The 13,425-nt window shown below is 40.1% G+C and overlaps 1 protein-coding gene across 2 annotated transcripts in view; it reads left to right on the top strand.

Annotated features, from left to right (window-relative positions):
- Positions 1-13,425, top strand: part of vps13d (vacuolar protein sorting 13 homolog D) — a 161,844-nt gene that overhangs the window by 145,395 nt on the left and 3,024 nt on the right. For both annotated transcript variants that reach the window (XM_012967176.2, XM_012967175.2), the window contains 2 exons: positions 11,731-11,862; positions 12,461-12,701. In XM_012967176.2, coding sequence (XP_012822630.1) covers positions 11,731-11,862; positions 12,461-12,701 — 373 coding nt within the window. The remainder of the gene's footprint in view (positions 1-11,730; positions 11,863-12,460; positions 12,702-13,425) is intronic.

Here is a 13,425-nt window from a genome sequence, read left to right as displayed (position 1 = left end):
TTTAGAAGCTTATATCTTGTTACAAAATTGGAATTACACAAAAATTCTACCATATTTTAAAAGCTTAGGTTGTCCTGAAAAAAACAATATATTGTTTTCCTGGGTAAACTAAAAGTCCCCCCGAGGAAAGGCCCCTAAAGTGAAACAGTGCAAAATGTTCAAAAACTGTCTGGCAGTAGAAGTTCCGTTTTGTCCAAAATGGCTGGCAGTGAAAGGGTTAAAAGTATCTCTAAATAGCACACAAGCTCACTATACCAATGTTAAACTCTCCAACATGGAGCAATGGGAACAAGAGTTATACAATGTATTTACTATTGAACAATGGCAAAGTGCTCCCATGGCATCACGAGGATCCACCTAATGCACCAATCATATTGAAATCCACATTAAGAATCTTTTACCAAAATTACTCAGAAGCTTGTTGGCATGGCATGGCTATCAAAGCTCTTTTTTTTACATACATGACGGCATTGCCACAGTTTAACCCTTTTGGCAAGAACTAACAAGTGATTTCACAACTATTGCACCAAAACTTCTGTTGTATTGAAATTGAAAATAGCCCTTTTACAAATATACTTTAACAAATATACTCAGTCAAATATCCAAACGTTTAAGGTAACTATTATTCCGTTTATTCAATGCAGCCACTACACTCTGCCAAAAACTGGAAAAACAATAATCTACAATAAAAGAATATAAAGTCATGGAACAATCAGCAGCGGGAATGGATAATAACCTTGTCTACTATCATTAAGTTTGGGACACATGGTATTAATTTGAAAGAGCTTTAAAGTAATAAAACTATAATGCACTGTTGCCCTGCACTGGTAAAACTGGTGTGTTTGCTACAGTAACACTACTATAATTTATATAATAAGCTGCTGTGTAGCCATGGGGGCAGCCATTCAAGCTGGAAAAAAGGAGAAAAGGCACAGGTTACATAGCAGATAACAGATAAGCTCTGTAGAGTACAATAGTTTTTTTATCTGTTATCTGCTATGTGCCTGTGCCTTTTCTCCTTTGAATGGCTGCTTCCATGGCTACATAGCAGCTTATTTATATAAATTATAGTAGACTTTCTGAAGTAAACACACAACTTTTACCAGTGCAGGGCAGCAGCACATTATATTTGGTGTTACTGTTCCTTTAAGGCCAAAGAAAGATGGCAGCCCTACTACAATTTAGCTGCTACTGCTTATTTCCTTATCTTTATTTTTCCTTTAGTTTTCAGTTTCTCTTTTTCTCTTGATGTCTGTAAAGACATGTTTGTTATTTATAAACAATGGACACATTATTGTACTTTATTGCAACAATTCATTGTTTAAGCTGCTTTTGTCTTTTTATGCAAATAAAGCTGAAGAATCAATGAAAAACTGAAAGAGATGGTGTCTCTTTGTTTGTTGCGTATAACCATGCATAGTAGTCATTTTTAAGAAAGAAATTGTGAATATCTGTACCTTTTTTAATATATTAGAATATGACCTAATAACTTATTAAGTACATACTGTATATAATTGTATATTGCAGGGAATGTACAGCAGTGTATATTTGCCTTGCTATATAAATATCCTGTAGGTACATGTCTGCAAGTGAATGGACTTCAGTGCCACCCCGCCGTGACTGAGCGCAGATGAGTGGCGCTACTCTGAGGCACTGTGGTGGGGGGAAATAAAAGGTGTGCAGGGACACGAACTTAATTTGAACCGTCAGTCTGAAGCAGGTGATCATAGCACAATTGTTTGTGTGTACTGTAAATGATCCGCTCCTCAGGTTCAGCCAGAGTTCAGCCAATAACCCCACATGCCGCTCAAGCCTTCCCTGGAAGCACATATCAGGGCACTGTGTATTTGCCAAAATACCTGCAAGACATCTGCATTTACTGAATGCTTTGTGAGCCAGAAATAGCTGTGCCTGGTGAGCGCGGTGTCATGTAATCAGACCCTACTGTCTCATGCCGGCGTGGATTGGGGAATTGTTTTACCCATTATTAACTCTGGGAGTTGTATTTGTTTTTATAAAGATAACATGGATTCGGTCCAGAATGATGATAAAGTAGTGATACTTTCTCAGCAAGTTTGTTTTATAGACGTATTTGAAGGACGTGAAGTAACACGAGGTGTTCTGCCCCCCCTCCCCCATTAAACGTAGGTGGGTCCACTAACACAGCAGGCGCAGTCGGCAAGCATCAAGTCGCAACATATTCATTCATTACAATGTGCACTTTACAAAATTATTCCAAAATGTAATGTCTTTGTTTGCAATTTTTTTGTCTGACAGCCATGAGTATTCAAAACACAACAGATTTCTCCATGAAGGTTCATTAAGGTGGCCATACACGCACCGATAATATTGTACAAAACCTCGTTTCGTATGATATTCGGTGCGTGTATGGTATGTCGGCGAGTCGACCGATATCGCAGGAAGCTGCTGATATCGGGCGACTCGCCGATCGGACCAGTTGGAAAATTTTGATCGGGTGCCATAGAAGGCGCCTGACCAAAATCTCCCTTCAGCGCTGAATCGGCAGAAGGAGGTAGAAATCCTATTGTTTCTACCTCCTTACCTGCCGATTCAGCCCTGAATGGTGTGTGGTGGATCTGACGATGTTTCGTGCGACCGATGGTCGCACGAAACATCGTCAGATCGCCACGTGTATGGCCAGCTTTAAACTGCAGGCTATGGTAAAGTAGAACAGATATTCTTTATGGCATAGCTCCCAGCATTTCTAATGTGACAATCCAGATATTCCTAGCCACACCCCCACTGGTAAGCAAGTGGTTTAATCAATCCACGTCACTTCCAGGTTTTGTGATTTTTTTTTTTATCCAACATGTGCCAAAGAGTGACACTGGTTAGAGTGGATAGACCAGATGCACTCCTGTGGGCTGTTAAAACTACCTATAGTTTTTGTAAGAGCAATTATCTGACAGTATTTGCTATATGTGGTGTGGCCACCTTTTTCCTTCAACACAACAACAGTTGTCTTTGTTACACTTGCATGCAGTTTGTGGAGGTATTTGTGTAGTAGCTTGTCCCAAGCATCCTGAAGAGTTTGCCATCGTTTCTCTGCAGACTTTGTTTAAAGCTTGCAATATGCAAAAAGGCTACAGCTTCAACCCATGTATGGGGCCTTCTGAAGGTCTCCCTGGATCAATATCTGGCTGAAAATTGAACAGATATCAGTTGGGCAGATTTAAAATCCAGTCTGGCGAGGACTCTATCACCACATTGATGTCTTCCTCTCCCAGTGGGTCTCCGTAGGTCCACATAATGATCAGGATCGAGCTACCCTGATTTGGCTTACCATGTTGGTGGCCAAACCGGTGTTGTATGTGTGTGTGTGTGTGTAACATACACACAGTCTATATACATTTTCTATTTATAAATATCTTTTTTTCCATCTTACTTTGTTCAGGTATCTTTGCCGTTTGTTTAAGGATTAGTGTGGGTTACACTGGGCTGAAAAAATACAAAGCTGAATTTCACTATAACTATTTTACTCCCTCCTCTTATTTTTATATTGGAGCCCATGGAGTAAAACCTCTTAACCATTTGTTGTAAGGCAGGGGTGTCAAACTCAATCACATAAGAGGGCCGAAATCTAAAACACAGGCTAAGTCGCGGGCCAAATTTTTTATTAATATACTTAGTAAGATACTAAGGGGTATATTTATCACAATGTGTAAAAAGTGGAGTAAGACATTACCGGTGATGTTGCTCATAGCAGCCAATAGATGCTTTGCTACTGTTGAAATCTGATTACTGATTGGATGCCTTGGGCAACATTACTGGTAATGCTTCACTCCACTTTTTACACAGCATGATAAATATACCCCTTAGTCTTAGTTACTATGTGAGGAAAATGGAAATTGATCAGGCTGGATGGTCAGACACACTCACCAAGGGCCACATAAAATAGCCAGGTTGGACGGATTTGGCCCCCGGGCTTTGTGTTTGACATATATGTTGTAAGGTGACAACTTGTATATTTTAAGCTGCTTTCTCTTGGCTACCATAAGAGTGATATGTAAAGCAGAAATATGATTTTTCAAACAATAGATTAAATGCGGTCCCACATGGTGCCCTCGCTGAAACCCGAGACCTTAATAGCTATAACTTGGCTTACAGTTCAACTGGAAAGTGTCCATAGTCAATATATTATTAGAGTTTTTCTGTTCAGGATGCATTTTAGTAAAAATCACATTCATCCTTTAATCACAGATTATGTATTTCTGTTTGCATGGTAGTATTGTAAACAGGATATCTTTACACTTGTCAGATTCAAACAATGATGTGTTGAAAACTTTCTGGAAATCCTTCCTCAGTGATGTGATTAACTTTTAGCCAGTAATTTAGGCAGTATAGCTTGACTATTGCCTGAATATGTATCGGAATTGCAGCACTCCCATTTCATTTTCATAAAACCGCCTTTATTGTACATATGGCACAGACACAGCAACGTTTCGGACCTCCCGGTTCTTTCTCAAGCTAACAAAGAAAGGACCAGGAGGTCCGAAATGTTGCTGTGTCTGTGCCATATGTAAAATAAAGGCGGTTTTATGAAAAATGAAATGGGAGTGCTGCAATTCCAATACATTGAAGTCTGAAGGAGGTGAACATATGATGCTGCGTGCACCCCTCTGACTTCTCACAAGTGTGCTGGAAACCCATTGTATAGGCTGAATATCCCAAACCCTGTACCATCTCCACATTATGGGAGTACAGTAAAACTGTAAATAGTACAGTAAATGGCTGCCCTCATAGCTATTCAGCAGCAGTATAGTAGGGATTTGCAAGCAAACATTAATTATTACCTGTACCAGTTCACTTACAAAACCATTTCATATTTCACTACTGGTGCTTTAAAGCAAAAGGGCATATATGGTGTATATAGTTGTTCCTAATGAATGGAGATTGGAGTGGTGGCAACTCTCATAAAATGAAGTAATCAAACACAAGCCAAGAACTTGCAGGATCCACGGTAGCATTTATTTACCCCTGGTGTATTGTCCCAGACAAATTTGGTGCAATTACTTGTTTACGTAGCAAAAGTGGCAAACCGAGGTAGAGCAGCCTAAATAATATTAAGGCTGTCTATTTTGTAGCCGCAACAAGGGACTGGCTACACGTTAATCCATGTGTCATTGCTCTCACTGAAACTAATGGCAATAGGTTAAATCTCTGCTACCAAGGGCAACTAATCTCCCTGAAATGCCTTTGCACCAGCATTAAAGTGAATCTCCGGTGGAAACAAATATGTGCCGGTTTGTTTTTCCAAAGCTGAGCAGAGTTTTCCTCTGCAGACTGCTTTGCATGATTTCTGAAGAAGAAGCTATGTAAATGCCTTTCCACCGGCGATTCACTTTATTGCCATTGTAAAGGCATTTCAGGGAGATTAGTCGCCTGCAGTAGCTGAGATTAACTGCAGGTGACTAATATTCCAGTGGGCCATTAGCCTTAGAGAAGTGTTATGTGAAAAATATATGTATACTTTATGCAGCCACACATTAAAGTCCAACCTTTTTTAGCCAGAGTACCTAGAAGGACTGTAGTCACCAGATTTGTACTGACCATTTATGCCCACTGATTACCTCCATTTTGCATTAACTGCTGCTAGAGGGCCATGGCATTTGGCTAAACATAACCAGTGACTGCTATCTGCTCTCTAATGTGTTTCTGAGTAAGAATGGAAAGGCTTTATGCTTGTGGCTAGACTACAAACTGCATTTTTGTGCCCCAGCAGTGCCTCATGGATTACATTTTTGCACTTGTGCTGTCCTTTCGCCCTTCTACTGAACTCTTCTCTTCTCTTTTGTATAAATAAACATATGAAGCTGGGTTAGGCAATGTGACATTGAGCTGCGGTTGTAGCAAAGTCACCTACTGTCCCAAAGCAACAGAGGCCCGCGTGGGCCGTCTCAGTCTATGAATTGCAGTTTTATGGCTGTGGCCTCTAAATGCAGCCAATAGAAGGGCATAAAAAGGATGGAATAAGGAGATATGAAGCTTCTTGATGATCTGAGAAGGGGGGAGTTGTGTGTCACACTGATTGCGGTCTGGCCGACTGCCAGACCCTGAGCCTGACCGGCAGTTGAACCATATCGTTAAGGCGTGTAATACAGCTCAAATCTTGTACTGCAGCCAATGAGTACACATCCAGAGGGCAAAAGTTTATTCCGAACTGAGACTGTCCTGTTTAACCCTCTCACGCTGAATGTAATGTACACTGGAGCCGCTCAGAAAGGGAATCGGTACAATGATGGGCATGATTGGTGCTCCTATAGGTTTCACATACTTACACAGTGTTCCTTTATAGTTCTGAATCCTAAAATATTTCCTTTCCAAGCCATATATGTATCGCTGCTTTTTTTTTTTTCCTTCAGCTTTTCATTCCAGGCTTGAAACACTCAGTTCTGGGACTATTTCCTCTTTAACCGCAAGCTAACAATAATCGTTCTGATTCTTTTGTGAAAGGCAGAACAAGCTGTGCGAAACAGAGAGAAGTATGCATTCTTTCAATGCAAATTAATTGAGCAGCGTGACTAAGATCTGGAACCAAAAAAGGGCACAGAGACAGTTTGATCCTGCCTGATGTTGTACGCTGGGCTTATTGTCATTATATTGCTGTATGAATGCTCATAAACTTGTGCTTGGGACATTCAACTGCAAGTTAGAGAAATGTTTTTATACATTACTGTCACAGAGGTGTAGCTTGGCCACATCCCTGGGCACACCAACAATTGTGCACCCAGTGCTTCTTGTTTCAACATTATTTCTGTTAAAGTGGCGGTTCACGGCCAGCAGACCCGGGCTGCCAATCTGTGGGTGCTGTAAGATGCCATAAACAGTCACTATTTATTCAGCCTGTGGGGGGGCTCTTTGGACCTCTGTATACTTGAAATGCTGGGGCCTGTTTTGAATCCAGACCTGCTGGCTAGTTATTAGCAAATTTTCAATTGCTCTTCATTTGTCATTTTTTTTAATCTTTTTTTTTTAATTATTTACTTTCCTCTTTTGATTGTAGAATAATTTCTGTTTCGGGAAGCATAACCAAACATAAAGCATAACCAAATAATTGGTAAAGAGATGTGGAAATGATGTTCAGAGGTAATAGAAGAGAAGTGGTATAAATGGAGACACAATGTGGATACCTGGAAGGTCCTGTAAGGGCAATGACACACTGGATGTTTGGTTGCCTGCAATAAATCCTGGCTACTGCAAGTGACAAAACATCCCTTGTTTCCTTCCCACTGGCTAAAATGCAAATCACTGGTGGGGAAACGTACACTGCACAGGTACTTTATATAGTAGCACCAAGTTTCCTCAAGAGGCAACTCCAGGCTACTTTGCAAAGCTGGCACGTATGTTTTCCCACTGGCTATTTACGATATTTATTGTGGCCGACTAAACTCCACCTGTGCCATCACCCTCACAATGTTACATGGGGTGCCACTACTACATAACGTGAGTGTTCAAGATCATTCACTATTTGGGGACAATACACAATCTCTAGATGAGGTCATTCCATTGTATTTACACCAAACAAAAGAGAAGCAAAGGCACGAATGAACTCAGAGTAACATCCCTAGAAAGACTATAACAATCCTTAATTGTGAAACTCTGTTAGTAAATACAAACATTTTTGGCCTGAACTTTCATGGACAAAAAGATAAATGAGGTCCTGTAAAATCCCTAGCAGTTTGGTTTCTTTCTGAGACTGAACATTGTATCTGTGTGCCGTCGGGACATTCACCCATAGATAGATTATTGCAGTCTGTCTTTGAGGGCAGCTTACAATTAAGGACCTGTGAAAATTAAGTCTATAGATAAGCATCCATTAATTTGTCAAAGATCTCAAACAGACACATACTTTATCCTTAAAAGAAATACACAGTGATTCCACTTTTCATTTTGAATAGATAAATTGTAACAGAACACAAGCCAGTGTCCTAAGCTTTATCTCGATATGTTGTTCCATGTTAAGCCCAGAGCAGCAGAGTAATTTAGCAAAGCTATATTTCATCCTAATGCCACAGCAGTTCACTAAATTACTTTACTGTGCAATGGTAATTTCAAACGTAGTGGACACCAAGCGCTCCGGACTCCGGGGTCTCTCATAAAATCAAATCTTTATTGTTGCATTAAAAGGCGTTCCTTCTTTTAATGCAACAATAAAGATTTGATTTTATGAGAGACCCCGGAGTCCGGAGCGCTTGGTGTCCACTACGTTTGAAACCGGCTTTTTTTCCCCTTCAGCTACGGGTTCGGGGCCCTGAGCACCCGGACCAGCCAGGGATACCGGTGAGCTATTTTGACTTGTACTGACTATGCTTGATCATTGTGTTCCTTGAACAGCATTTGCGATACGTCCAGGGTTTTTACACCCGGACCTTACTGCTTAGATTGGTACGGATTGTATTTTGTGAATTGGAGCATTTATTATCATATGCAGAGAAATTTACTTTTGTTTTTCGTTTTTGTTTTACTTTATATGATATATTATCTTACCTCTTTTTCTTTGAACTGTGCAATGGTAGCCACAATTGGCTGTCTTCACAGTGATTGCATATTTGTATGTAATTTGGAAATAATGTAAGTCCCACTGGGGCAGGGGCTGAGGGGTGCCGAACAAATTGGTACCTCCCGCGATTATCCCTATCATTTTCCTTTAAGGTTGATAAACCCTTTAAAATTACCCATGGTCAAATAAGCATGTAAATAATATATTCTGCGTCCCCCTATATGGAATCATTATCATTTATATAAGAGATAGCACTGATGTCTTTAGGGAACTGGTCGGTATAACTCTGGAGGGGGATGTTTGTTTGGTGTCAATGGATGTAAAAAGCACTTAAATCATCAATCCCAAATGTATGCAGGCTTGTGGCATGTAAACGATACCTGAATATAAAGGGCTATGCATTTTGGAAAGATATGGAACCAGCATGGGGGGGGTGTCCTGTGCCTTTATCATTTAGGGAGATGGGAAATGAATGTGGTCTTTGGAACGCAAGATATATTGATATTTCCTAAATGGACACGGCCAATTGAAGAGTTGGCTAATACATTGAATTGTAATGATTTTACATGAAGGGTCGCCTGTAGCAGTGATAAAACTAGTTAATCAAAATAGCAGATGGAACCTTTTCAGAAACATATAGGAAACCCACAAGCACTGTGTTGCTGTGGGCAGAAAATGCCAGATAGGCAACATACCTACAGGACATACCTACAGGACAATTTCTGTGGGTGAAGTGTCAATATTCACAACACAAGGATTTTGAAACACATGCTAGTGGGTTACCTAAAAAGGTGGATACCTGATGCCTACACTAGGACACGATACACCCCATGGGAAATGGATTCCTCCTATTCCTAGACTGGCAGCTAGGAGGGTCTCCAAATCTTAAAGATATTCTACTGGCAAGTGAGTTTACTGCTAAGGACTGAGAAACGGTAAAAAGTGAAACCTCTGAAGGGCTGATTCCTATGTGGGAAGTATATTCATTCATCCACAAAAGATTTAGAGATGTGCCAAGCCCAACTTATTTGGTTTCATTTTTATCAGACACTTGATCCCCGACACACAGTACCTAGATTATTATTTCCTTAAATATTATTTACAAAAAGTCTCAATTTACGCCTCCAGTAGATTTGGGATCCTATCAAACAATAGAAAGGGAATAAGGAAATAACTCCCTAAACCAAAGTGCAGTTGGTGTTCAAAACAGTTTGTACATTGCTCTCTAGCAATAGCAAGGTAACTAAGAGTTCTGTAACTCTTGTTGGCGGTACCCTTATGTTCCAGAATCGAAACATGCCACCTCTTCATTTTCACTTTTAGGCAAACGTAAACATCCTCAAAAACACATTCTCTATTGCAGAGCTGTCTAACTGAAGGCCCAGGGGCCGGATGTGGCCCTCCAAAGGATTTTTATCAAATGTTCTACAGACCTCAATGTATGACATTATCAGTGCCCCCACCCCCCATCGTTTTACATGAGAAATATTTGGGCCACTATTTGTTTTTCACCTCACTCTCTCTAAAAGACAAAGGCCCAGTCATTATACTCTGCTTAAAGTCTTTAAGTCCAGGGATAGAGATGAAACTTGTGATCCTAGCATGGGTAAATCTTTTCAGTAAGAAGCAAGCTGCAGTACATGTCTGTTTGGGGGCAAACTAGCAAACAACCTCTAGTGAAATTCCTGCATATAATCTCCATTAGAGAGGTTACAGATTGAAAGGTCTACATTCTAGTGTCTCCGACCCCACTGATCACAGTTTAGCAATTTCTGTGCCCATGGAACCTCTCCGTAGTCTCCAGACCCAACTGATTATTCCAGAACTCTCAAAAGATACAAACATTGCAAGTACATTTTTTAAGACAAATTCACCATAATGCTTTTTCCTCCATGTTAGACAAAAGAAATGGGCACTACTGTACATTAAACAATCGTTAGCTTTTTCTTGTAATTATTTAAACACTGAAAGTAAAGGATGAATATTTCCTCCATTCTCTGCTTTGATGGTAAATAGGAAATAATACAGTTTGTGTATGAGCACATTCAGTAGACAGACTCCGAGTAAAGCCACCAAATGTTCTCTTCGCAGTGAGGCTCGGTGCTCGTGCTTGAACTTTATGACACCATTCATGGTCTCCTTTGTATCCTCATTGAGCGCTCCTCTCCCCTGCTGTGACCGGCAGACACAAGGCCAGTTCTGTCTTGTATTGCCTTTGTGTGCTCATTAAAAAAGGATCAGAAAATCTATTGAGTGTACATTTAATGTAACACAGATGTGGGCCACACTACGCTTTGCTCTGCTTTTCACATTTTCAGCTTTTAGAGATTCACCCGTGTTCCTTATTATTTGCAGAATGGAACTTTAGTGGAGCAGACTGTAAGGGTTTTTTATTTCTCTCTCTCTTACTTTATTTTATTTTGTATTTTAACATCACGTCGTGTGGAATGCTGTTTGTCTTCCAGACCAAACAGACCAGTTTGGCAAGCGGTGATGGACTGTGACAATCGGCGCTGTTCATTCTAACACTTAAAAGGAATAACATAAGGGGGGAAAGCCTGATTACTCCTGAGAACACTTAATGACAAATTCTATTAGCAAGTTGAATGTTATGTTGCCCAGAAAGCCTGGGTACAGAGGAATCTTTGTTCAGTGCTAGGGGTTTTTTTCCCACTTGCACTTTCCTTAGGTTTATGTTAGAAGGTTTGAAGGTCACTAAACTGTATTCCATGTGTTGTAACATTTTATTGGGTGTTTGAGAATGTTTTATATATTTTTTTCACTTGTAGATATTCAGCCATGTGATTGCCTATTGAAGCCATTAGAAAACATTTTAGAAATACAGTATATAAATACAAGAATGGCACATGGGCTCAGCTGGTAGTACTTTCAACTTACAAGACTGGGGTTCTAAGTTTGATTGGCAGCTGGGCACTGCCTGCAAGGGGTTTGTGTTCTCCCAGTGTGGAACTTGCTCTCCTACAGGCCAGTTCTCTCCTACACTCCTGAAACATATAAGCAGGTCACTTGGCTTCGTATGAAGTTGACAACATATGATAGGGGACTTAGATTGCTTACTTAGCATTTACGTCCCAGAATTCATTATAAAATGTTAAGGATTCTGACAATTCAAATTCTCTAAGTGAATGCAGATCCTGTTAGCTGTGTATGTAACATTCTGCCTTGTTTTTGTACTTTTTCCCCCCTAGGATGCAGGTTCAGAGAATCAGGAAACCCCGCTGCTGCACTAGTCCTCAGGGACTTTTACCAAGATACTCTGAAATTCAAGCTGAGGGTCAAGAACAGCTCTTTAGGCTGACAGACAACATCCAGGATGAGTTGTAAGTACTGCAAATTAAAATGGCTATTTATTTTAGTTACAGTCGCATGGGTACATACCTCTGTTCTAAAGGAAATACCTACAAAAAAAATATTTGTTTGTTTCTTCCATATGAAGTGTTGGCTTCTGTTCATTCACTCAGATATATATGGGGCAGCGTTCTTCTGTCACATTGTTAAGCTGAAAAAATGTACAAAATCCTGCATGCAGCTCAACTGGGGGTTTAATTGGTTATGAATATGGCACTACATGGTGCACATTCACCATGGGACTGATGAGAATGATGTATAATCCCTGTTAGGCACTGCAGAACATGTCAGCGCTATATTAATAAAGGAGAATAAAAAACACCTACCACCTGATTCAGTTATACCTTTGCCTATGCAAGTATATAAAATACATAGCAAAGCACTGGCAAAGTATCAGTATATCTAGGTTTCATTCATTATTTCCCTTCATGGGAAATGCAAACCTTGGGTTATAATATTATTGGTACAGTACGTGTTCTGGGTAGAGTAAAATCAAAGGCTCACAAGAGCTGTTTTTTTCCCCTGCATTTTGGTAAATATACACGTAGCTAATGATTTATATTTCTCCAGCTTTATTGCAGTGGAGCACATAGACAGCTACTGTGTTCTGATCTCATCCAAAGCTGTCTATTTTCTCAAATGGGGAGATTATGTGGACCGGGATGCCATCTTTCTGGAAATAAAGTATGACGATCTGTATCACTGCCTCGTTTCAAAGGATCATGGGAAAATCTATGTGCAGTTGACCAAGAAAGCAGAGGTTACCAGCAGTGGCATTGCTATGCCAGGTCCTTCTCATCAAAAGCCAATGGTAAGGCATTTGCCCTTGTTTTGTTGTGTATATGTGGAATTAATACTACAATTATCATGAAACATGTATGTTGCAAAATGCCATAAACCTAAACTTGAAATCTATTGGATGTTGTTATGCATGGGACTGTAGCTCCATATAACACTGTTTCAAGGATCAGATAATCTAATACTGGCAGCTTCATGTAGAAAGGCTGCACCAAAGTGGGACAGACAAACTAGTGACGTATTGATAACGATATGGAGTCCAAGGTCTTTAAACAGGCAAAACACTTTGATTTTGTATGGCAAAACTCCAAAATCAGCAGAAAGTTTATAATGACCTGACTTTTGACAGGATGGTTTCCCTTATAGCAGTCAGTAATGAGCAGGTGCAATCAATAAGGCTTTCATTGGTGCCCCCCCCCGCAAACCAAATCTTGGGGAGACCCTGTGCACGGCCACTCTTACCTGGTTACCAGGCAAATACTGCAGTTATTGGTCTCAGAGCTTGAGATTCTTACTTTAATGAACCTGCCACTGGCTGAACAAAATGTAACGTAGAAATTGTGAAATAAGTAACAGACATTGCATTGTTCCTGCTCCTTTATACAACAAATGGATCCTGGTATTGTTGCAACTTGTTTTGTCTGTGAATATTCTTTCTTGTGTGCAGCCATGCCTATGAGTTTATGATATATTATATAATATATATGTGTTGTCCAGTGCTTGTAAGGAGAATCAAG

Source organism: Xenopus tropicalis, chromosome 7, assembly GCF_000004195.4.
Source record: "Xenopus tropicalis strain Nigerian chromosome 7, UCB_Xtro_10.0, whole genome shotgun sequence".
NCBI classification, from domain to species: Eukaryota; Metazoa; Chordata; class Amphibia; order Anura; family Pipidae; genus Xenopus; species Xenopus tropicalis.
The sequence above is the reverse complement of the archived record's forward strand: the minus strand, read 5'-3'. Positions and strand labels throughout refer to the sequence as shown.